Genomic DNA, 25,333 nt, shown 5'->3' with positions numbered 1-25,333 from the left:
TGGTCCCAACTCTACAGTTCATAAGACATCTTCATTAGTTATGACCGTGGTATTGTTGCTCTAAATGTTAACATTCCGTGGATGTTTCTGTAATTGGCATCCATTGTGGACCTGCCCAATCTCATGAGTGGCATGTGGTGCTGGCATGCAGACTTTCCACATTAGCAAGCAGATTCACATGGGTAGCTAAGCTACATACATCATGCAGCATCTGCTCAAGGTCAGCAAGAGATCATGGAATTCTGTAGCTATGCCTCCCTTCCCTCTTCTCTTTCCCCATCTCCCAGCTGCATATTCATACCCCTTATCCCTTGCTTCCAACCTTGCATTCCTTTCTTTATTATCACAGTGGCATCAATTTGTGTAGCAGACTGCACAGTACTTGCCCTGGTCATCAAACTCCTGAAAGATAACCCCAAATTATGTATAGGTAGAAGATAACCCCAAATCCGTCCCCAGTGCCTTCCTGTTTCAGTTAACCAAAATAGTTAGTAGAGACGAATGTACAAGTTGTGGGAGAAATTGTGAAGTGCCATAAACAGAAATTTAGTGGACTGCCATAAGGGGTTGGGAGCAGGCAGAGTCAAGGGGAAAAGGAAAGCTGCAAGGAGGGAGAGGAAAGAGCAAGAGAAGAACTAAAGAGAAGAGGACTTGGGGAGCAGTTGCAGATCTGGCTGCCAATCTGCCAGGGCTTGGGTGCCCCTGCATCTGCAGAGAACCTGGCATCAAGTGGTGTACCTGGGACTACCGTGGTAAATATAGTTGGAATGAATACTTTCAAAAGACAAATGTTACAACTATTCACTTTAAGGAAGCTACGCTTTATGTGATTAGGCATTCATTTGATTACTGTTCCTTAGGCTGCAGTCCTGGAAAAGTAAGATTCAGTAACTCAGTCCCATAAGATTTCATTTATACCTGACTTTCATCCCAGCCAGTAAGAAATATGTGATAGCTTAGAAAATGGGCTTTCCCTTTCTCAGCCATTTGCGCTTCCAGCAAGCACAGGAGATCAGCAAACCACTCAAAGGCAGATGGATCTCGGCAAATCCAATAGAAATAAACCTGTCAAGGGAAAGTAAAACAATTCAACAAAGTGCAAGCTTTCATCGGGCGTCCTATATGGCTCTTAAATTATTTATTTGGAGATAAGTAGCTAATCTTATAGCTGGCTACTGTGCTCAGGTGTAAATTTATACTTGATTTTCTATCCAGCATTGACGACGTAGTGTTTTTAAACATACTCCAGCAGTCATTCATATACAGTTTAAACGGATTTTTGAAAATCACAGCCACTGCCTCTAAGGCATTGAGATGTAGACATTCTTAATGCTCCATCTAAACTGCTTCCAGTAATATGACAGCACAAGGGACTTGGACCAGGGAGATTTGGTTCAAATATCTGACAAGCCAGGATGCTCTGGCTACTTGGCAAGTTTTGGCAATCAATATAAGAATAGTAACCAACATTTCTATAGCTCTTCTTAAGTATTCAAAGCACTTCGCATCCTTTACCTTAGTAATTCTTACAACAACCCACTGAGGTAGATTTTTATTTTTATCCACATTGCAGATGGCTGAGAAGAGTGGCTTAACTAAGTCCACCTAATGAGTCACATCTGAAGTAACATTTAAACTAGGAGCTTCCTGGACTACATCTCACACGCTTAGCCGCTACATTGTACCTCTTTTTAGACTTAATTTTCATAATGAGTTCATGTACAATTACTATCAGTTTTCTGTCGGTAAAATGGGGGTTTCAGTGACACACCTCACAGCATTTTTACAAGGGCCAGACACCTCCCCTCAATGCATTACCTTGTTTGTGGAACACATGCAGAACTGGAAAAAAGTGGGGAGGAATGGAAATGAATTAATAATTCACCTCAACCCCTATCACTAGCAGGGCACCAGCACTTTGGCATCATGAATGCCAACTGACACAGTTAAACAACAACAATCCAGCCACTAGATATCACTAAATGCAGGCCATACAACTATATTTCAGGAATCAAATAAAGCTAATTCCCACCCCAGTGGGGGAATGGTTAGCATGAAAATAGGATATGGGTTATATCACCAAACTGACCAATATAGTGTACATCAGAGAAGGAAGATAATGCAACAGGGTCAGCACAAAATGAAGTCTGTTTACTTTTTTTTTTACTAGGCTATGAAGTTCAAGTCATAATCAATACATATTCTAATGGGTGAAATATAGCCCAGACTTAAAACTTTGAATATCTAGAATCATATTAACGTATTTATGCAGAGTTCAAGGCCCCATCTGCGCTATACATTTAAAGCAGCATCACACCACAGTCATGGCTTCTCCCAAAGAATCTTAATATCACGGGCCATTTAGCTAAGTGTTGAACAAAGGTAAGAATAAGCAACTACAGATAGGATTTGCCTAGGAAAAAGCCAGGCAGCTTTGCCTCCCTTACACAGAATGCCACATGTTAATAGAACTGGGACATTAGCTGGAAGGCAAGTGGCTAGTACAACCATGATGGTTATTTACTGAAATGATCCCCCAAATGAGCAAGTGATGCAAAGCATATTTGCAAATGAAATATGTAACCACAATACTGATTACCTTTTCCAGTCTCAGTCCTGTGCTTAGATTACAGCACTTATACCAAATCGATTTCAGAATGGAAGCAAAAGGAGTGACTCCTATTCCTGCTGCAATGCAGACACTAATTTGATACTGAAACGCATCTGTTGCTGCTGCTCCAAAGGGCCCATCCACAGCTAGTCTGTAACAAGAAACACTCAGCTAAAATCAGAAGTCTGCCACTGTTCAGAGTTTTCTTTTTGTTGATTTAAGTTTATGTGGATTTTATTTTTTCTAATACAGTGGTACATTGGTTCTCAAATGCCTTGGTACTCAAAAGTCTTGGTTCTCAAATGCCGAAAAACCAGAAGTAAGTGTTCCAGTTTCCGAACGTTTTTTGGAAGCTGAATATCTGATGTGACTATCGGCTATTGTTTCCTGGTCACCTGCACCAATCAGAAGCTGTGCCTTGGTTTTTGAATATTTTGGAAGTCTAACAGACTTCTGGAACGGATTAAGTTGGGTGCTTTTGTTTTTGCTATTTATTTTGTGTTTTTGAGGTTTTTTGGTTAATTTGTTTTTGTGACTGTGTGGAACCCAGTTCAGCTACTAATCGATTGATTGTGTGACTGTGGAAATGAATAAAAAAAAAACACCCTATCTAAACAATGACTATCATCAGTGCAGGTAAGAAAAAAAAGATAATTTTAAGTGTTATCATTTACAATACTGTCTTATTTATTTTATAGTACAGTACATTGATTATTGCTTTCATTTTGTGGATCAATGGTCTCGTTAGATAGCAAAATTCATGTTAAATTGCTGTTTTAGGGGTTGTTTTTAAAAGTCTGGAACAAATTAGTCCATTTTGCATTACTTTCTATGGGAAAACGTGCCTTGGTTTTGGAACACTTTGGTTTTGGAACAGACTTCTAGAATGGATTAAGTTTGAGAACCAAGGTACCACTGTACCTGTTATTTTAATATACGGATTACTAACTGTCATGGGTAAATGGAAGAACGGCGGGATATAATTTTTAATAAATACATAAATAAAATATGTTAAAGGACAAAATAGAATCGTTCCAAAATGATGACTTGGTTATATTTGTTACAAGAAGAAGGGCACAGTTTTCCATGAGTGCTGCTTTGCTATCAAATAAACTATTTAGCAGAAGAGAGCAGGAGGGCTATGTGCATAAGGGCTCTGGCCATTTTATTTAAGCATGCAATTGCAATTTTAAGGATTCCGGCAATCTGATTAGTGACTTAATTGCATGGCCAAATTTAGTGAGAGTATTTGCATATTTAATTATGATTTAAGAAAAAAAGCACCCTGCTTTAAAAGTCTTATTTTCCATAGTGTGCAAATCAAGGCACAGAGGAACTGATTTAATTTTGCAATGTTTTTAATCAGTTTGAAAACTTCTTGCTATGCGGTGAAGGAATGAAAAATGTGAGGGTGGGGACAGAATTAGATATATTAGCATGTAATTCATAAATATATGAAAATGTCTGCATTAAAAGGAGCATTCAGAGCAAAACGAGCTTGCCACCAATTCAGGAAGGGAGATTCCTTCTTCTCTTACACTGCTTCTCAGTCCTCCTGGCTAGAGAAGTCTTTTTCCTACGAAGCCACTTGCTCTTGAATGCACATGACTGGTGCCCGACTGTCCATTGTTCTTTCTTAAATGCCATGCTTAAAATCATCTAACATCTTTTCTACTTTGAGGATATTTTGAAGACCTAATCCCTGATTCATTGGATAAAAAGTGGTTTAGTGACATAAACTCAGAAGACTTAAAATTCAGGATTTGGATTTAATATATAGGGTTTATATTTTAATCCTCTCAGGGGCAATCTGGTTAAAAAGAAGAAGTTAAGGATAGTTCATCATACACAGGAAGCTGCTTTATACTATCTTAGACTATTTGCTCAGCTAGCCCAGCATTGTCTAATCCAAGGCTGGAGAACAGCAGGCATTGCCATTTTCCAGGCCCTCTTCCTAAACTTAATTCCTTCCCAATCCACACACACTCTAGTCCAGGCTTCCTCAACCTCGGCCCTCCAGATGTTTTTGGCCTACAACACCCATGATCCCTAGCTAGCAGGACCAGTGGTCAGGGATGATGGGGATTGTAGTCTCAAAACATCTGGAGGGGAGGGCCAAGATTGAGGAAACCAGCTTTAGTCTCAGGCTACAGCCCCAATGGCCCTGTTTTGTGCCCTCCTCAAGAGCTTTTTAAAGGGACGCAGGTGGCGCTGTGGGTTAAACCACAGAGCCTAGGACTTGCCGATCAGAAGGTCGGCGATTCGAATCCCCGGGACGGGGTGAGCTCCTGTTGCTCGATCCCTGCTCCTGCCAACCTAGCAGTTTGTAAGCACGTCAAAATGCAAGTAGATAAATAGGTACTGCTCCAGCGGGAAGGTAAACGGTGTTTCCGTGCGCTGCTCTGGTTCGCCAGAAGCGGCTTAGTCTTGCTGGCCACATGGCCCGGAAGCTGTACACCGGCTCCCTTGGCCAGTAAAGCGAGATGAGCGCCGCAACCCCAGAGTCGGTCACGACTGGACCTAATGGTCAGGGGTCCCTTTACCTTTTACAAGAGCTTTTTGCCTGGTTGAAATGCTTCCCTGAACTATAATTAGGCCTCTCGCTAGCCTGAAAGGATGACAGAAAGATTTGGGTGTGGGGGGGGGAATGCGACACTGAAATATACTCAGAGTTGCAAAGTGATTTCATGCTCCTTATTCAGCTCATAGTGGTGAGGAGGAATGAGTGAATGTCCCCTCAAAGTATCTGCTTTATATACATTATTTACACAATGGGCTGCACATGATTGGCTAATTCTGAATTCTACTGTAAGCCAATCAGGTTGTGGATTCACTTATATCTGGAGCATGATTGGGTGGTTCCTGCCAACCAATCATACTGCTGCATTGTTCTAGGACCAATCAGACTGCTGCATTCTGAATCCTATTGTTCTAGGACCAATCAGACTGCTGCATTTTGGATCCTATTGTTCTAGGACCAATCAGACTGCTGCAGTTTGGATCCTATTCAACTCAGTACATAACAGACACTATGTCAAAATATCTGATGTTTACTGTACAAGGGTAAGAGTCATACCTGTTGCTCCATCTACATTTGCTCCGAACCCACCCACTACATGCATGTGGCCCCCAGGAACAGGGATGGCGGGGGAATTTGATTCATTATGCATTTAAAGCCAAATCTATCAGCCTCACACTTTCCAAAACAAAATGCAAACAGCCTTTGGAATTCTCACTTATCCAAATTTTGCAGTTCTCCAACCCATCAATGCATATATTAGGGAAAAGTCGGCATAAAAATGAAGATATCTATGAAAATAACATACAAAAATGCATTATATTAGGTGGGGATTGTTTGCAAGAATGGGTCCATGAGTCAAAACTGCATGGAAAAATGTGTTTATTAGGAGATATTCATGCTAAAATGCTAAGGGATTTTCTACAGGTTCCTGCGGAAATGCAGAGAGCTGAATTTAAGATTGGAACATGGAGAAATACATAATTATATGTCCACTAAACAGGGTGAGACATAAATAAAAGAGAGAAAACAAAAAAGAGAAACCATTTCTAACTTTCAGTAAAGATGTCTGTGGTTTTTTGTTTTTTGTTCTTAAAAAAAGATTGGAAAATCAAGAGAACCAAAACTGGCTGGTCCTTCCACCCTACTCAGGAGGCTGTCCATGAGGGAAGGAGGCCTGAAGAAGGATCCCCACCCCAATCCAATCTGACTGGCAGAAGCTCTTTAGGATCTCAGGCAGAGGCTATCTTTGCCTCCACCTTTTACCTGATACCTTTAACAAGAGATGTCCAAGGCCTCCTTGCAAACCTTGTTCTCTGAGTTCCAGTCCCTTTCCTACACTGGAACCTGGTCATTTCCTATCAGGGGTCCTTAGGCCCCTTTAACTTTCTCTAGACTGCCCCTCATTTCAGAAGGTATCCCTGACTGGTGGGCGTTTTATGAATCGTGATATCGCGTCAGGTCGCATGACATGAGCCAACTTTTAGGAAGCTGCAAGCAGACGGGAAGAAGATAGAATTGTGAACAACTTCCTGAGAACAAAAATGCCAGCATCCAGCACCCGCTGCAAAGATTGCCTTGTCCCAGATACCCTGTTAAGATGCTGGTACTATTTTATAATGAAGGATGAAGAAAGTTTATGGCAAAGCTGGAAAAAAAATAGCAAGTATGCTAACAAGCAAATAAGAACTGGCTATAGAGCCAGAGTAGATTCAAAAAGTTTTACTTCCAATCCGGGGGTAATTTATTTTTATCTCTTTTATCCTTTGGTTATTTATAGGCATTGCAGCAAAAACAAACATTTCTGATTTTTAGTTAAAATATCTATCCTCTACCTTCCCATGCAGCATAGTGGCAAGCATACATATTTACTCAGAAGTAAATGCTATGGAGTTCAATGGACTTACTCCCAGTACTTGAATTACAGGGGGAGGCATTGCCTTTGTGTTACTGTTTTTAGAAAACTATGGAGGGACATGATTTTGCTAAAATTGGGAGGTAGGATCTGTGGATTTCATTAAGCCCCCTGCTCCCCCCCCCCCCCCGAAACCTGTCCCTTCCCCTATAAATGAAGCACTTTATGAACCTTACAGTTGCAGACTTAAACAGTTGCTTAGCTTTCCTACTGAAAACCATGGAATGTCAAAGTGCTTAGTTTTGGCTGGATCATGGGCATATCAAATAATATTCAATATCTTTTCCAAGTAGCATGATTTAAACAGTCCTCCTGAAGGAAAACATTAATATATGGGGGTTTTTTCCTCCTGCCAGTGAGACTTCGAGAATGCTGTGTTTTACTACATCTATAATTATAATTTATACTCTGTTTCGATATGGGGGGGAAAAAACCCTTCACAAATTGTTAGTTAATCAAAACAAAATGACAAGCATGCAACACTGCAGTTAGTTATCAAACCTTGGCAGCTTCCAGGGCTCCTTAAAGGTTTTCTCCTCTGCTCCAAAGGCGCTGAAAAGAGCTTCTGTCCAATCCCCGACTGACCTTATGTGTACACTGAAAAAGTCGTCTTCTGGGGCTGAAGTGAGAGTGAACGGGTGCCATTCCATCTGTGAGATAGCAGGGCACTGGAGAAAGATATACTGACCAGCCTCCATCTTAAAGCCACGTTTTTTCATATGAAGCTCCAGAACTCCAGAGGAATGAGACACCACCTAAGCCACAGTCAAATGACAATCAGCACACAATATATCTAGGAACCCAAGGAGCTTTCTTCTACCAAGTCCATTGGTCCATCTAGTTCAGTATTGTGTACACTGACCAGGAGTGGCTCTTTCCAGGGTTTCAGGCAAGGAACTCATGGAACTCACACAGCCCAACCTAGAGATGCTGGGGATTGCACCTGCATGCAAAGCAGAGGCTCTACCACTGAATGGCAACCCCAAAATAGTCCTGTGCATCAACAAGGAATGTAATAATAGATGTGACTCAGCTGATTTTAAATGGGCAAATATTAGCTACCATTTGCACTTGGTTGCATGACTTTTTGCTGGCCACAGTGCCTCCATATTTTTCACATGGTGATGATGTTGTATACCTTGCAGTTCAATTTCAGACTTGCCATTGCAGGAAAACTTTTTTCTTAACAGTATTATGAAAGTAAGGCAATATTGAAATGCTCATGTATATGGTAATGAAAATGAACCCACAAGCAGAATGTGCAATACACCAACAAAATATTGAATACAGAACTTTCTACTGATGAAGCAATATAACCATACATTTTTATTTTAATACAGATAATAAAGCTGATACGACATACACACCTTTGTAACGACAACCTCTTGCTGAAACCTCCAGAACCTAATAATTCTTTCACAGATGTACAATATCACAGGGCATAAGACCCACTTCCAAGCCTGTTGGGGACCATATAAAGAGAAGTTTTAATGCATATATAAGCTTTAAATTTCTGATGGAAACCACTGCAGGCACTATGTTATTTCAGTCCATCTCCACCTTGCCTTCAAAGAGGATGCTAAGGCGGGCAATATACCCAAAATTCCCAAGCAAAGAGGAGTGCTTGCCAAACACTCCACCGCCCCACTGACTGAGAAGAGAATGCAGGTTTCCATCTTTTCCACAAGGATTGGAAACTTACGGCCCATGGAGCTGTTAAGGGCTTTAAAGACTAATAGTAACTCCTTGAATTTAACCCACTAATGAAACAGAAGCCAGTGGAGTTCGCTGAACAGGGTGTGTAATATGCTGACAGGGTGTCACTCCTGTCAGTAATTGTGCTGCATCTTCCTGAACTAACTAGGTTTCCAAGGGAAGTGCAAAGAAAGCCCTACTTAGAATGTGTTACAATCATGCAATAAGGCCGCGGGCGGAGCTGTGGTCTAAGCCACTGAGACTCTTGGGCTTGCCAACCAGAAGGTCAACAGTTCGAATCCCCACCATGGGGTGAGCTCCTGTTGCTCTGTCCCAGCTCCTGCCAACCTAGCAGTTCGAAAGCATGCCAGTGAAAATAGATAAATAGGTACTGCTGTGGCGGGAAGGTAAACGGTGTTTCCGTGCGCTCTGGTTTCCGTCACAGTGTTCCGTTGCACCAGAAGTGGTTTAGTCCTGCTGGCCACATGACCCAGAAAGCTGTCTGTGGACAAACACCAGCTCCCTCGGCCTAAAAGTGAGATGAGCGCCACAACCCCATAGTCGCCTTTGACTGAACTTAACCATCCAGGGGTCCTTTACCTTTACCTTTATCTTACAATAATGCAATATTAAAGTAAGTAATGCCTGGACTACTGTAGGGAAACGGTGAGAAATGGAATTCCCTACCTGTTCATTGTTCAGAGTCCTGAACTAGAAAAAACAATGGGAGGCCTTTCCAAGCTTTTGGAAATCAAGGAGGGGGTGGGCTGTAGAGGGTCCATGATGTCAGTGGTGGGCTCTGCCAGGGCATGGGGCTTCTTGCACCTGCCTAAGCATGATGGTTGCTGATGCAAGCCATGCTCAGCTATTCAGGACATGGATCCTGTTTGGCTCAGAGTGCATAAATGCATGCTCCGTGAAATTGTTGCTTCTCTTTTTCTGACACAGGCTCTCTAGATTGGATTCTTGAACCTTTAAGAAGAGAGAACCAATTTCCACTCCCTGATTCTGCTGTACAATTAGCAAAGTTTTCTAGTATGATGCATTGGCCAGAAATTGACCCAAAAAGTTCAGTTATGCTGAAATGACCTATTTTTATTAAATTGATTGGGCTGTTTTATTGTCAATAATTACACTTAGCAGATCTATGACATCAAGTTGCTTAGACCTCAAGATATTATAGCTGATAATTGCACTTCATGGTCATATATACTGATCATCCTATTGATCAAATGTACTTAGCTGACCATATATATTAACTGGTCATTCTGTTCAGCTTGAGCTACAACAGCTTTAGATAATTAGATATAATGGAAGATGCAGGATTTTTTTAGACATGCAAGCATTCATTCTCCCGTTTTAGTTTTAGTATCGGAAAAACAGCTTACAATGGCTTATTTTAGTCAGCAGAGGATATGCAAAATGGATGTGCTTTCATTTATTGACTTTGCAACTCAATTATACCAAAGTACTTAGATTTAAGTTTCTCTTTAATTAATACTTTATATATTAATAAAACCAAGAATAACAGTATGCAATAGGGAGAAACACGGGGCAGTTGCCCTAGTCTGTATCCAATGCCGAACAAAACTTGATCATGTAGCTGTTTGCAAATATTATTGTTTAATCTTTGTTCTTTTAATTCAGCAAATTCACACATTACCATCACATTTCAGATTTTCTTAAAACTTTCATTATTAAAGGAGCTGATTTATATTCCCACATCATCAATGCACTGGGTGCAAATGAACGGAAAGACGCTAGTTCCAATTCATAATAATTAAAATAATCATTCTAAAGCCCACAATTGTGCAATACGTATTGTTATCAGAACCAGCCAAAGTGATGCAGAATAGTTGTCTATAAAATTCTTGAACCCTTTGACACTGCAGGTTTTCCACATTTTTCATTACCCTCCTTCCCCAGTTTTCCAGAGTATGGTACCATCACAGAACTGGTTGCAATGATTTCTGTTGAAATTTAACACTGATGACATTGAGGCAAAAAAATACACTTGGTTGTATCCACAGGGGATGTTTTCACTAGCAGAAAGAGGCACCTGATTTTCAGTTATTTTCCCCTGACTCATTTGCCTTATTCCACCCCGTTCCAATGGGTCCCTCAAACATCAAGGGTCATGGTTTGGGGGGTGGGAGGTCACTTACAAATCAATAGCAGAACCTGCAAAAACAAGTCTCCCAGTTTATGGAATGATACGCTTTTTTCAACCAGCACAAAGCTGTCCGAAGTGACTTGACTGGGGGAAGAACTGTGTGGTGGGAGCTGCTCTGTCCTCCTGGCATGGACATTTTTATCAGCTGTGCTCCTAAATCTGATCTGGGGTATTGGATGTTCCCAGGAAGGAGCCAGAACTGCTACTGACTTTGCAACTTAGCAGTCATACTTGAGGACGGGAAGTTAAAGATGCAAAAAAGGAGGTCATTTATGGCCCACAACTCTCTCTAGCCTCATTGCATGGCGATGCTTTCACTTAGGGGGCAATGTAAATGGCAACTGTAGCCTTGCCCTCTTGTCTTGAATGAATTGCCTTTTTAGTTGCAGTCTTCGAGACTAACAAACTTATAATGGGTTAAGCTTAAAAGGACTCTAATCCATAACATATGAAACTTGTGGGTCTTTAAGATGCCACAAGTCTCTTCACTAATTTTCCTGTGACAGCCTAACTCGGCTACCTTCTGGAACATTAGCTTTATTTTTATTTTATATAATGAAATTCATATACCACTTGATTGCAAATAGAACAGCTAGGTGGTTTAGAACCCCCCCCCAAAATAATCACATTCTCAATAAAAGATAAAGTTAAAAAAGATAAAGTATTTTAAATAAAAATACTATCTTTAAATAAAAGATAAAGTTAAAAAAGATAAAGTATTTTAAGCAATCCAAAATATAATTAAAATCAACAGTTAAACAGATTAAAACACATGTCAACTTCTACATGTCTGGATAGGTTTGCCTAAAGTGCTTTTTAGCAGGCATCAAAAAGTGTACAGCAAAGTTACCTGCTTGATATCAAGAGACAGGGAGTTCCAAATTGTGGGTGAAGCCATACTAAATTATTGATTTCTTACAGGTGCAGAACAAATATTATGTGATACCTGTAGGAGTGCCAGTTCTGCAGTTCAGAGTGGTCAAATGGGCATATATGAGGTAAGATTATCTGAGTACCACAAGCTTAATGCTTGCACCAGGCAGTCTAAGGTGGCACCACAAGATCAAAGTCACTCCGTTGCATCGACATTCTTCAGCATAATAGGGTTGCTGCTCAGGCTATAACTCATCTCAGCAGAAGTACTGGAGGTAAAATATTGCTCTGGCTTAAGAAACTGCAGTGGTGCAAGTCACCGATGAAAAGTAAATCATTGGCCTAATTACTAGCTACAGAAAAGCGAAAATCAAGCGTCTTTCTTCTTTCTGTTTGTATTGCACAGACAGAAAAACCCTGCTGAGGAATTTTTAAACTATTTGATATCCTCCCTGAGAATTCAGCCAAGGCTTTCAAATATGCTCCTTTGATCCTTTCGCAAGCAGCTGTAGAAAGTGCTATCTTTAAAGTGTTCTTTTCGTTGGAAATGAATCGTCTTTGATGACTTGTTGAGTGACCAAAGCTTCTTTCCTTGTATTCAGGACACTTGTCTTGTGCCAAGGTGACAAATTCATTAGTCCTGACATTAAATGATATTGGACAGGCTGATGATGGAAGCTGAGGATACAGGCTTTAGTACTCTAAAGGTAGATCACCATCACTTGGAGGTGAACCTGGTCAAATCTGTGAAGTGTGTTTCTTTTATATATGTCCTAAACAACTAATAACAGTTTAAATAACATATGAAATCTTTAAAGAGATGATTGACTTCATTCCTTGGCAAGCTTGCTGAATTCTCCATTTGTGACACTTTTGAGACCCACTTTAGACCTAATATTGTTGGCCTTTTTACTGTCCTGGAAACAGGCATTTTCATTTCAATACTACTCTATTATTATTATTATTATTATTATTATTATTATTATTATTATTAATTATTATTATTTCCCCAGCCACCCTGGACGGCTTTAAGTGATACTGTTTAAGCAATACTGTTCATATAGGCTTTGATTTACACCTTTGTGTGATTTGATCAGTGTTGACCAGTTACTCTCATGTGCTCAGAGAGATTAATAAAGTTGAATCTCAAAATCCTCCAGCAGATATTCTCCCAGACTTTGCTTGTGGATGGCTTAGTGGTGGCGTTGTAAATCAGAAGAGTTGGGTTTTGTTTTTTAAAAAACAATGACCTGGTGACAGTCAACCAGACATCCTTACCCAGCGCTGCCATGGCACAGGCACAAGAAACAAATCTTGAAACCCCTTAAGGAGTGAGATACATAGCTGTAACATTCTTTGCTTATTTAACGTTCACAAAGTCTTCTTTGTGAATGTCTACATTGGGAATGTGGTAAGGAAAGCTTCCTTCTTGGACATCCTAATATCTATTGAGTTCCACTCAGAGGAAATCTTCCACGAAGCAGTGAATGATCTGTAAAACTAAGTGGTATGTGCCAACATTGTGTTTTCCCAACTTCAATGTGTTTGCCATCTGTTTCATAGACCAAATCATCTTAATCTGGTATGACTTTGAGATTCAAGATCCATCAGCATTCAAAACTATGCAACAGAGACTGGTCCTCCAGCCTCAGTCTGCCCTCAACCTGCCTATCTTCTTACTTACTATCAGTCCAGAGCACTGGCTGTCAGCTTCCTCCTCCTTAGACTCAATGTTGCAGAACTCAGAGGAGGATGCTCACAAAAGTAGAATTAGTCGGCATTGCAAGTCATTTGCTCTGGCTCCACCTACCCTTGGTCACCTTGAGTTCCAACCTATTGGTCCCAATGGGCCTCAGCCACCACTGAAAGCACAATGAAGCATCAGCTATGAAACTAGGGAGATCTGTCGATCTATTAATCTATCTACAACACAGAAAGCTGCTTTATGCTGAGTCAGAGCATTGGTCCCTCTAGCCCAGTACTGTCTACAATGACTAAGCAGCTCTCCAGAATTCCAAGCAGGGGTCTCTCCCAGTCATACCTGGAGATGCTGGAGGTTACCCCTGGGACTTTAACCATGTAGAGCAGGTGCCCTACCACTGTCAAAGTGCTCCCCCAATCTTGAGTACATTCCTTTGGGTGTGCAGGGAAGAAGACATGCCTCACTGATGTTATGCTCATTAGTTTCAGTGCACGGTATTGCAAGACAATGGCTGTCTTTATTCACAGTATTTATTTCTATGGAGACACTAAGTTTTTTGAGATACATTAATATGCGTGCAGGGTAGTAGCAAATAATAGTTTTATGTGGAAACCAATCTAGGTCAGTCATTACAATCCTTCTAAGTTATTGATGTATTTTTCCCCCATTGTATTTTAACATAGTAATTTTATTCCTGCTTTCTTTCTGCCCAATCCTAATCTTTTGTGAATAGTAGCCTAAAAATATCTTAATATATGTTAGATTTTTGTCACTCAAGCATGTGACAAGCATGCACATGATGGTTACTTAATTACCCCCTGTGGATTTGCAGTCTTTGGAGGGTTTGTTTTTGAACAAGATTTCAAACTCTTAGACAGCTTACTTTTGTTTTCTCATTTTGTATTTTTTTTTTTAAACGCCTTGACATAAAATATTGTTCTTTGCACTGGGTGGTCAGACTGGCAACCTTATTCTAATCAGAGAATTATAGGCACAATATGACACATAATGAAATCATCTAACAGCTTGGAAGGCATTATTGGCAAAGACGGTCAAGCAAATTAATTGGGATTTTTAAACAGGTGCCACTGCAATTCATTTTATACAAGAGGCACTCTTGTTTTTCCACAACCTTGTAAACAGAGCAACACTCTTGGGGTTCTTCCAGATGTGTTTTGTGTAGCCCTATAGCTGACTTATTTTGAAATACATTAAATAGTTCCACAATATTTTCATTGTGTGGAAGGTGCTTTGTGCACTTTCTTGCTTTTATATATGGCAAGGTGGTGGTAGTTTTAGCAATTTTTGTTTCATGGCATTTCCCCACTTTTTCTGACAGGAGGCCTGTCAATGCAGTCTCTAAAATGATGGACAGCTCAGACTGACTCAGTAAACCAAGTACAGTGGTACCTCGGGTTACAGACACTTCAGGTTACAGACCCAGAAATAGTACCTTGGGTTAAGAACTTTGCTTCAGGATGAGAACAGAAATCGTGCAGCAGCAGCACGGCGGCAGCAGGAGGTCCCATTAGCTAAAGTGGTGCTTCAGGCTAAGAACTGTTTCAGGTTAAGAATGGACCTCCGGAACGAATTAAGTTCTTAACCCGAGGTACCACTGTAGTTCGTGCTGTCTATTCTCCTAATCTCCCACAGGGTCAGAATTATATCATATCACATGTTATATGCAAAACAACAACAACAACAAACACTGAAAGGGGTATCAATAATGTGGGCACATGCTCATAACTCCAACATAAGGCACAGAACATTTCTCAATCTGAACCAGGTTTTCCCAAACTTAGATCTCCAGCTCCTTTTGAACTACAGTTCCCATCATCCCTGACAACTGGCCCTGCTAGCTAGGGATGATGGGAGTTGTAGTCCAAAAACAGCTAGAGACCCAAGTTTGGAAAACCCAGATTCTGAACAATTCCCTCCTTGGAGTGGATTGGAAGAAGTGCAATCACTCTCTAAGAAACAGCAAAGTAACAATAACACTTAAAAAAAATCTGAACAGCAGCACATCTGAAAGGGCCTAGAATGAGGCAAGAAGCAAGAGCCATTCTTACCACAGGGTCATTGCCAGAGAACTGTGGCAAAGGACATTGACCTGATGCTTCCCACTCCAAATAATGATCTTTGCAGTAAGTGACATTGTGCAGCAACAAACTCTGAGGGGTCTGGCCACGGATGAGCTGACTAAACAGAAAAAGAAAAGCGTTATAAAGCTAGAGCTGAATAAAAAAATGGTCTTTGACATTCCCTTTTCACTTGCATTACCATCAAAAAGTCCCTCTGTGAATTAAAAATCTCATGAGCCTTTCTTTTAGCACACATGGGATAACACAGTGGTGGTCAGCAGCGTCCATCACAATGGGGCAGTGCCAACAGTGGCATCTTTGCTGCTTACTTGGACAATGTGCCAGGGTAAAGCTGGGCAGCAATGAGGTCAGGGCTGTTCAGGTACGCTAGCGCAGCCAGTCCAGTGCTCCCCCCAGCGAACCAGGCAGCCTCAGCTTCACTCTTGCCCTGCCTCATTCTGGGGTGGCAGTGTGGTACCACCCCACTGCGTCAGCCATTCCTGATGGCGGCAGGCTGGGGAAATTTGTGGATAGGTTACAGCAGGAAGCAGGAGTGTTGGCCTCTCAGACTGTTTCTATGCTGCCCTCAAAGAGGTCCACTATCCATCTTGCATAAATTTATAATATGGGTGATGTGACTTTGGGCAACACACAAATGATGACTTCTGATGATGATGACATTGAGTCATATTGATGTATACTGATACTCACCCCATCCCATGGATAACTAAACCAATGAAGAAAACAACAAACAGGTGGTGAGTATACCAGAACACCTCATAGAAGGACCTTGTGATGATCTCTGTAGATGAAGTCATGATCAGAATTAATGACACAGTGATCAGGAGACCTGTCATTCCAGCAGTGGTGGTTAGTATTTCAGTTATTGTATTCTTTTTTTGGGGGGGGGAGGAGAAAAATAACAAAGTGGTTTTATAGGACAAATGAATAAATGTTTAGCTTCAGCATAAAAATAAACACACGAATGATTTTGGGGGGTTTTAATCAGACATACTGGGTTGTTTCTAAGTATTACTCAGAGTAGACCGACTGAAATTAATGGGCCTAAGTTAGTAATGTCTGTTATTTTCAATGGATAGAACTAGCATTGGATGCAACCTATTGGCACTGGTTATTGAAACTTAGGTTTGTGCTGGAAAGTGGTATAAATAATATTAGCTGCAATTTGTTTGCCTCTGTGAAAGGATTACAGGAAATGATATGATCTAAGAGGTAGCTGTTTTGCTACACTGGAGTCCTTCTGAGGGAATGAAATAGAGCAAGATTCAATGAAACAGAAAGGTAAGAATGAAACCCATGCAGATTAATCTAGCTGTAAATTTCCAAAAGGCAGATGTTAGGCAATAATGAGTTATACACATGGTACCACATTCTTCTTTCAAAATAAAGTGTGCTTGTGCAGACATTTGAAGACACTAAACATTTGAAGACTTTTTGCTTCTGTTGTTTCTGATGTGTGTGTGTGTGTCTGTGTGTGTGTGTGTGTGTGAGAGAGAGAGAGAGAGAGAGAGAGCACACGCATTTTCAAGGCAGGGGAAACCGTCCAATGACAAACACCAGCCAATCCCCAAAATGCCAACTTACCATGTCATAGTTCCTGATTGGGTTCAAGTAGGATTCATTAGGGCTCTTGCCAATGCCTGACAGTTTGCTGCTTAACTCTCCTGCTTGTTTTGACTGGCTAAGATGGTATCGCTCTATGTTGATCAAATGTGCAATGATGTGAATGGCTTTGAAAAGAAAGAGTTGTATAAAGTGAGGACCATAATATGAAATATTGGAAGCAAACAGATCCTTATTTCATGGATGAGTCATTGGGTAAACAATGGATGGCTAAACATGTATTCCCAGAAAAGAGCTGGGCAGCCTTGATGATGGTGATGACAAATATTTTTCCAACAATGGTCAGGTAATGAGTTATGTGCTTGAGAACACAGCTTGGTTTACCTTTTGCATTCAATTCTCTCTCTCTCTCTCTCGTGTGTGTGTGAGAGAGTGTGTGTGTGTGTGTGAGAGAGAGAGAGAGAGAGAGAGAGAATGTCACAATATAAACCATGAAAGGTTGATATTACCCCTGAATATATATTTATACTATAAATCAATATAATACTGTTTCAGTTCAAATGTGATACATAACGTTCAAACATGGGGTGGTTCAGCCTCTCTCACTTTGATCTTTCCACTTTTTCTACAGCTCTCCTTATCATATAAAATCTGTGAATGCATGCGGGGGCCTGGTTTCATTCCCATAGGTTCAAAACACCAGAGTTGTTGTCCCATTCACTTCTATGGGATTGCAAAGGAACAAGCACACATCATTGTCTTTCCCACTTCTGTGAATGAGGCTGCCCTTGTAGGCAACGTGTTGTTCAATTTACATTGAAGCCTTTTTTTGCGGAAGATGCATAGGCCCTCACTTTTTTGCACTGTGGAGAAATGTGTGTGTTTGCCCATTGTAGTGTATAGAGCATCTCTTACATTCAAAACATGCCCATCACACGTCAGCAGCTATGGAAGAGCAGGCCATAAATCCAAGTCTATGATCATACATAAGTAGTTCATATGTGCTATTATTACTTTGTTGCACGCTAGTCTATAATTTTCCATCTATCTCATTGCTGGATTGTTTTATGGAGAGGGGGTTAGTAAATGAGCTGCAATTACAGGTCATTATCCATCAGTTCAGCATGTAGAGAAAGAGCCAAACAAGAGAGATGTCTTGATACATTTGGCTAATCTGTGTTTGTTCTCAGCGAAGCATATACAGCTCTTATTGCACTGGTGCACATACTTATTCAAGAGAGTAAAAGCCACTTCTCTGTCTTTCTGCATGCCTGTCTGGGATAATAGTTGCACTGAAGTTAGTCACCTTTTAATTAAGTACTTAAGCATACCCATTACAATCAGTTTCCTAACTTGTATTATATGGATTCTATTCTATTCATTGAAATGTTAAAATAGCACAATTTAAAATAAAACAAAAACATATTTTTAAACAGTTTAAAACTATCTAAAACATTTAGAAGCATCTCTTACACTCAGATTTATTAATTTCACAGTTACCGTGCTCAGAATTTAACAGCCATGTCTTAACCTGCATAGATTGCCAATGCCTCCCTTTATTTACACCTCTCCTATACTGTGATTGCCACCATCCTGTAAATTATTCCTAGTCCATTAATAGCTTCCATGTCTTATAATAAATGCATACATACAAACATAGTTAGATAAAATCCCTGTTCCATTCCTCCCAAGGCATAGGCCCTGAGCAGTATCTGTGGACAAGAAATGTGTGCAAAATCTACTCAACAACCTCTCAACAACAATGTTTCCCATGCATCACATAACCAGCTCTGTTTAAAGCAGCCTTTCTCAACCTGTGGGTCCTCAGATGTTGTTGAACTACAACTCCCATCACCCCTAGCTAGCAAGGCCAGAGCTCAGGGATGATGAGAGTTGTAATCCAACTCTCACAGGGGACCCACAGGTTGAGAACTGCTGGTCTAAAGGGAGCCCCATCTACATGTATAGGGTTTTCCTCCATAGGAATGAGAAACACGGCTGGGTAGTTTCCCCATCTTTGTGGAAGAAGCCCAAAAGTAGCACTTTTCAGACCCAGTCAATCATGCATCAGCTGGGAGGAAAATCTCTCTCCTGAAGCTGCTATTTGTATTGGGAGGAAATCTCCCTTTGGTGGACTTTAGTATGATACCTTGAGGAAAGTAAAACAAGATCAATTAATACATTTCTATTCCTGGAATGACTTGTTAATTAAAAGGGGGAAATTGTGCTTTCTTCAGGAATCCATTCTTATGATGAAAGAAAAGTGGTATGTTGCTGGGCTGATAGAGAAATATAACTCCACACAGCGCTGCAATGTGTTCTGCATTCCATGCTCTTTTGAGGTTTTGAGCAGAACAAAAATTCAGCTGACTGATCCTGGTGGGAAGTGTGCCATCTTGGAGCCCTTCCACAGTCCTTCTTGAAGGCAAGGGAGTATCAACAGCTGTTGGGCAGAACTCTTGAGCCACTGATCCTATTATTTAGACTCATCCCTTTTGCATTGGATCTGCATTGTATGCCAAACGAATAACTCTAAGTTGATGGTTGGGTACAGGCGACTTCACACTTACATGAGGGTTACAATCGCAGGTACCGCACATATACGTGAAATCATGTATAGTGGGGAACAGCATCTAAAAAGCTTGTAAACACCTTCTAAACCTCTGGAACCCTGTGAAAATTTCCTTTAAAAAATCAGCAGCACTTCCTAGTCTTTCCCCCCACGTTTTTCACACCATTTTTGCAGATTTTGTGCTCTTTTGGGGCCATTTTTGCCCATTCCACACCTTTTTTTTGCAGTTTTAATTGAATTATTTATTCATTTCCCAACACCACACATATACACGGTTGTATGCGAGTTGAACATGTATAAGCAGAGAGTTGCCTGTATATCAAAGAATGTAATATATGTCTTTAAAAAAGGGGGGATTAGTGAATGTATGGAAGAATGTTTATTTATTCAATGGCTGATGATAAAGAATGGATCTGAGTGCCGAATTGCTGGTGGGAACTATAGAGGGCATCTGGAAACATCTGCTGCAGGAAGGAAAGCCAAAAATACACACCACGAACAGCTAAAAGCAAGTGGTCTTTTGAAAATCTATGGCTATTTCCAATATGTGAGACCTAAGGTTAAAAGATCAGGAAGAAGGCCAAGACAGAAGGCTGTGTTCTGGTTGTCTTAGGACTCCTGAAAGTTCAAAAGATCAGGGAGTGGGAACCTGTCTGTCTGAAACACAGCATATGATGGAATATGAGGGTCTGGGAAACTACCCTGATGACCCCAGATCAAATGACCTCAAATGCTACTCACTCATAACTTTCGTCATGTTTGACGAAAACTTGGAAAGTATAAAGCAAGGACTTGTGCACCTAGGATTTTGGAGATCAAGAAGACAAGTCCAGTGGTCAGAGTTCATCAGCCAAACTCTGACCTCTTCACCAGCTCTGCTCAGATTCGCCATCAGAGGAGGTATGCTTGAGTAAGTATGAATGGATGGGGATAATGTTTAGACCATGGGTAGGCAAACTAAGGTCTGGGACCGGATCAGACCCAATCGCCTTCTAAATCCGGCCAGCAGACGGTCCGGGAATCAGCGTGTTTTTACATAAGTAGAATACACCATTTTATTTAAAATGCATCTCTGGGTTATTTGTGGGGCCTGCCTGGTATTTTTACATGAGTAGAATGTGTGCTTTTATTTAAAATGCATCTCTGGGTTATTTGTGGCATATAGGAATTTGTTCATTTTTTTTTTTCAAAATGTAGTCCAGGCCCCCACAAGGTCTGAGGGACAGTGGACCAGTCCTCTGCTGAAAAAGTTTGCTGACCCCTGGTTTAGACCTTGATATTGACTAAATAATTGATTGCAGCATAAAGGTGTGTGTTTGGTCTTTGGCACTCCTATCCGTAAGATCCTCCTGTTTAAAAGGGTAAGCCCTCTGACCCAGCAATTAAATGGTTAAAGGCACTCATTCTGCATAACAAAGGATCTGTGTTGCTCCTTGGATGTAGTAAAGAAAGCTGCAGAAAACTTTGTAGAAAACTGGAATGGTTTGGAGAAGAGCAAATGCTCCTGTGAAGACTGCACGTTTTCTAGTAACTAATGAGAGGAGAAATTTCTTGAGAGAATGCTGTCTCCTGCCAGGGAGATTCAGAATTTTAAGTCTTGTTTTATGCTTTTATCCATTTAGGTTTTACATAATTGTATTTGGATTTGCATGGATTCATTTTGTTTCATCTCATTTTTATTTCAATTTAATATTGCATTTTCATATTTGTTAAAAGAGGGCCATTTTCTTTTTCTTTTTTTAAAGGGGCAGGGTAGTGCTATGCCAGGAAAAATCAGGGTGGCATTCAACTAAGTTTTACTAAGAGTAGACCTAAGTTTTACTAAGAGTAGACCCATTGAAGAGAATGGACCTAACTGAGTCATGATTTCAGTGGGTCTACTCTGAGTAAGCCTTAGTTGGCATTTTAAGCTTGTTTATGCTGTAGGGTTTCGGTGGGTCTAAACTTCAGTCAACGTTACCTTGTGTTACTTTCATTCTGTTAAACCTTTGTTTTGTAATGATCTGATGACTAGATAGAAATAAAGGAAACTGAATCTCACCTGCTACTAAAATATGTAAGAATTGCAAGTCAATAATAGGGGTACCATAAGTGATACCAGACAGAACTTCTTCCTTTTCCTAAAAAACAACTGCATTTATTCACTCCCTCAGCAAGCCATTCCTGAAATAACAGAACTGGTCTCCATCACAGCAGAAAGTGTTGTTATCAGAGAGAAGGGAAAATGCACTCTTACCTGGCAGTTTCATTGAAAACAATAGATTCTAAGGAGACATATTTGAGAACACTGAGAGTGTCTCTGGATACCAAGGGTAGAAAGTTGAGTTCTTCAGAGATCCCACCCCCCAACCCCCCGAAATATTTTATATTTGTTTGCTCACACCTGGATTCCAAATATTCAGGGATTTGATTGAAAGTGTGTGGCTAAAAGCAGGGCCAGGCCACACATACAAGCCCAGCCCTCAGTGTCCCCACATGGGCCAGTTCCACATTGGACCTCCCTGCATTAAGACTGCATGATTAGCACTCCAAATTCATATCACTCTAGACAAAACAAGGAAACCTACATTGTAAGCATTAAGTTAAAAAAAACTTACTTGCATTCACAGCTACTCCATATGCAATAGTCTTGTGAAATGTGACACTTTTGTCAAGTTGTCTCCTCAGGACTCCTCCACAACACTTGATGAAAACGGGAAAAGATATGCATCTTAAATCATTTTTATGAACTTGAAATTGCATGCAAACATAATTATAAAGTATAGTTTATCTAGTTCAGAATTTACTGAACGTAGCAGGAATTCTGCAGCCAGAAGCAATGTTGAGAGGTGATTCCAAGATTCACCTATGCTCACTCCTACAATAATAAACTATGGTTTATCATTACAAGAATGATAAAAAACCCTTAGGGAAAAAGGAGGTGGTGCTGCTGTCACTGATAATAGTGAGCTACACTCCTGAAAAACTGTTACAGAGTTTCTCTTCACCTTGGAGAAGTTTGATGGCATGGTTCCCCTCATTTCCTTGCTCAAAATTAGGCTGGATAATTTTTAGAGGCCATTTTGAGAGGCAAAACTCAAGTTAATTTGGGCTGTGGTTTATTGTAACAAGCTAGCTTCACAAACCAATGTCTGAGAGAAAAAAGAAAAAACAACTACCAGACTTTTAGAAGACATCTTTTTCTAATTCCCTGTTTAGGGAAGCTTTTAATGTTTGACGGACTATTGTATTTTAATATTCTGTTGGAAGCCACCCAGAGTGGCTGGGGAAACCTAGCCAAATGGGTGGGATATTAATAACAAATTATCATCATCATCATCATTGAAATATTATAGCCATATTTGCAACACTGTGATGAGTATATGGAAAAATACAATCCTATAAATATCCACTAGCAGTCAAATGCTACAGTTTATCAGTTTCTTTTAAATGTGCATTTATAACAAGAACATTATCAGTGAACCTTTTCAATGATCGTTTAAAAGGCAATACTTGTGCAATAGGGAAAAAAGTACTTACAAAAGTTGTTCCCCTTAAGAATGAAACCAGGTTTCTACTAACTGGTAAGAGGATTAGCAGGCAGTTAAAGTTGAGGCAGGTGGCAGAAGCTCTTGCCCAGGCAAGCGTGGACTAGACACAAAATGACAAAAGGTGTTACACATATGAAATGAATAAAAGCACAATAAATGTTTTAACCCCCCCCCCCCAAAAGCTGACAAATTACCATTCGATTTTATGTTTCACAGCTTTACAGCCAGGGAGGGCAATTCTGCCATACAGCAGGGTGAAGCGACCTGGTGTGTGTGTGAAATGGATGAAGGCAAGATTTGGAATCTTAATGCTGCAACAAGACTTATAACGTTTTGGTCCTCGTGCCTCCCAGACATCATTGGACTACAATTCCTATCAGCCCAGTCATAATGGCCAATGGCCAAGAATGATGGAGGTTGTAGTCACAAAGTAGCTGAAAAGCACCGGATCAGGGAAGGCTGTAGTAGTATAATGTCACAAATCATACCATGTTAGGTAGTCAGGAATATTATAATGTCCCTGCAGTAAGTGGTTCTGCTTGGGTAAGAGGTGCATTGCTTTAGATACATGATTCAAGAAACAATGGATAAGTTCTTTTTCTAACCCAGTTTATGACTAACAAAAATGAATGAGATATGGATGCAGTATACTCCTAAATCGCAAAACTAAAACGAATCAAGTTGGATTAAAAAAAAGCAACCAGTTAGGCTGGTTTTAAAATTATGGGGCATTTGGTTACAAAAAAAACAGGGGGGAAAACATGAAGCAGAATGGCATGCAGATCAGTGAGACGTTGGGGTACATAACAATGCAGAAGCACATTCAAGACAAAGCCTGGTTAAGGGGGCATTTAACAAACTTTTACTTACACCCAACATAACCCGAGTATAAAGATAGGCATCCTCCTCTTCATACCAGTTGAATGTGTCAATAAACAGGTATAAGTTCATTCCCAACCACAATAACTACAGTAAATAGAAAATATATTGAAGATCAATTACAATTACCATGTTCTTTTTCTCTTTTTCTTTTCTAATGCAATGTATAATTAAGAAATCTCACAATTGTGTTGCATTTGTCAAAAGAACCCAATTCCAAACAGAATGAAACTTTTGAGCATCAGTTGTGTGAATGATAAAAATGAAACATTTTGGGGAAAGTGGAGAGTTCCTTTGAAATATCAGAAAATGAATCAGAACCAGCAGCTTGATTATGAAATAGATACTTACAAATAACAGAACTGACAAGCTTTCATTCAAAATCCAATACACCATCTTGATTGTCTCTGTTCTGTGCTAGCAACAATTCACTCCCTTGTAATACAAATTGAATTCTCTGTATCTTCCCCTGGCTGCATAATCAGCTCTCTGGAGCAGCAGCCTAGGAATATTCTAATTAAGGACTTCCTACCAGATGTCGATCTCCAAGGGGGACATAGTTTGTGATGTGAGAAACTAATCTAATAGGCAGTTTCTGTCCAAATTATTTTGGAATAGATGAAAGGTTTATTAGAATCGGTGAATCCCAGCCCCCACCCACCCAGTTTCAAACAACAGGTTTCAAATACAGCCTAGATTTTCCCCACCCACCACTTACAAACACTGGAGATTAGAAAGCTGTCTTATAGACTGAAGCTGGTCCGTCTAGTTCAACATTGTATACACTGACTGGCAGTGGTTCTCCAGAGTTTTAGATAGGGAACCTTTCCCAGTCCTACCTGAAATGCAGGAGAGTCAACCTGGGACATTCTGCATGCCAAACAGGTGTTCTGCTCTACCACCAAGATGTGGCTCTTTCCCAACAGTAATGCAATATTTAGCATATACATGTGTGTATATAATATATGGAAAATATCCAATGGGTGCTGTGCAGAGCTTCCACCCACAGTCTAGAATTTCTCATAGCTCCAGACAGATTCTACATAAACTAATTTTACTTACCTTCAAAACCCTCCATGACATGGCCCCACCCTGCTATTTTTCTGCTCTCACAACCTGATGGATCCCAGCTCAACCATCCAAAGACCTTTTGCCCGTTCTCCCTCACTTTTCCTTATGCCTGGAGCTTCCTCGAAGAAT

General features: G+C 40.4%; 1 protein-coding gene across 2 annotated transcripts in view; it reads right to left on the bottom strand.

The window, feature by feature from the left end:
* The window catches only part of NOX3 (NADPH oxidase 3), a 28,981-nt gene extending 4,393 nt beyond the window's left edge, over nucleotides 1–24,588 (bottom strand). Inside the window, exons 1-11 of one of the 2 annotated variants that reach the window (XM_083434162.1) lie at nucleotides 24,485–24,588; nucleotides 24,125–24,220; nucleotides 23,244–23,354; nucleotides 22,322–22,406; nucleotides 17,174–17,319; nucleotides 16,280–16,461; nucleotides 15,557–15,686; nucleotides 8,412–8,504; nucleotides 7,546–7,799; nucleotides 2,600–2,762; nucleotides 919–1,065 (exon numbers count right to left, since the gene is read on the bottom strand). In XM_083434162.1, the coding sequence (XP_083290288.1) occupies nucleotides 919–1,065; nucleotides 2,600–2,762; nucleotides 7,546–7,799; nucleotides 8,412–8,504; nucleotides 15,557–15,686; nucleotides 16,280–16,461; nucleotides 17,174–17,319; nucleotides 22,322–22,406; nucleotides 23,244–23,354; nucleotides 24,125–24,220; nucleotides 24,485–24,529 (1,452 nt within the window). In that variant the 5' untranslated portion in view covers nucleotides 24,530–24,588. The remainder of the gene's footprint in view (nucleotides 1–918; nucleotides 1,066–2,599; nucleotides 2,763–7,545; nucleotides 7,800–8,411; nucleotides 8,505–15,556; nucleotides 15,687–16,279; nucleotides 16,462–17,173; nucleotides 17,320–22,321; nucleotides 22,407–23,243; nucleotides 23,355–24,124; nucleotides 24,221–24,484) is intronic. The other variant, XM_083434163.1, reaches the window with a different exon arrangement.
* Nucleotides 24,589–25,333: the final 745 nt, after the last annotated feature.

This window comes from Podarcis tiliguerta (genome assembly GCF_965153285.1).
Source record: "Podarcis tiliguerta genome assembly, chromosome: 3".
NCBI lineage: Eukaryota > Metazoa > Chordata > Lepidosauria > Squamata > Lacertidae > Podarcis > Podarcis tiliguerta.
This window is presented reverse-complemented; position numbering and strand designations above follow the sequence as displayed.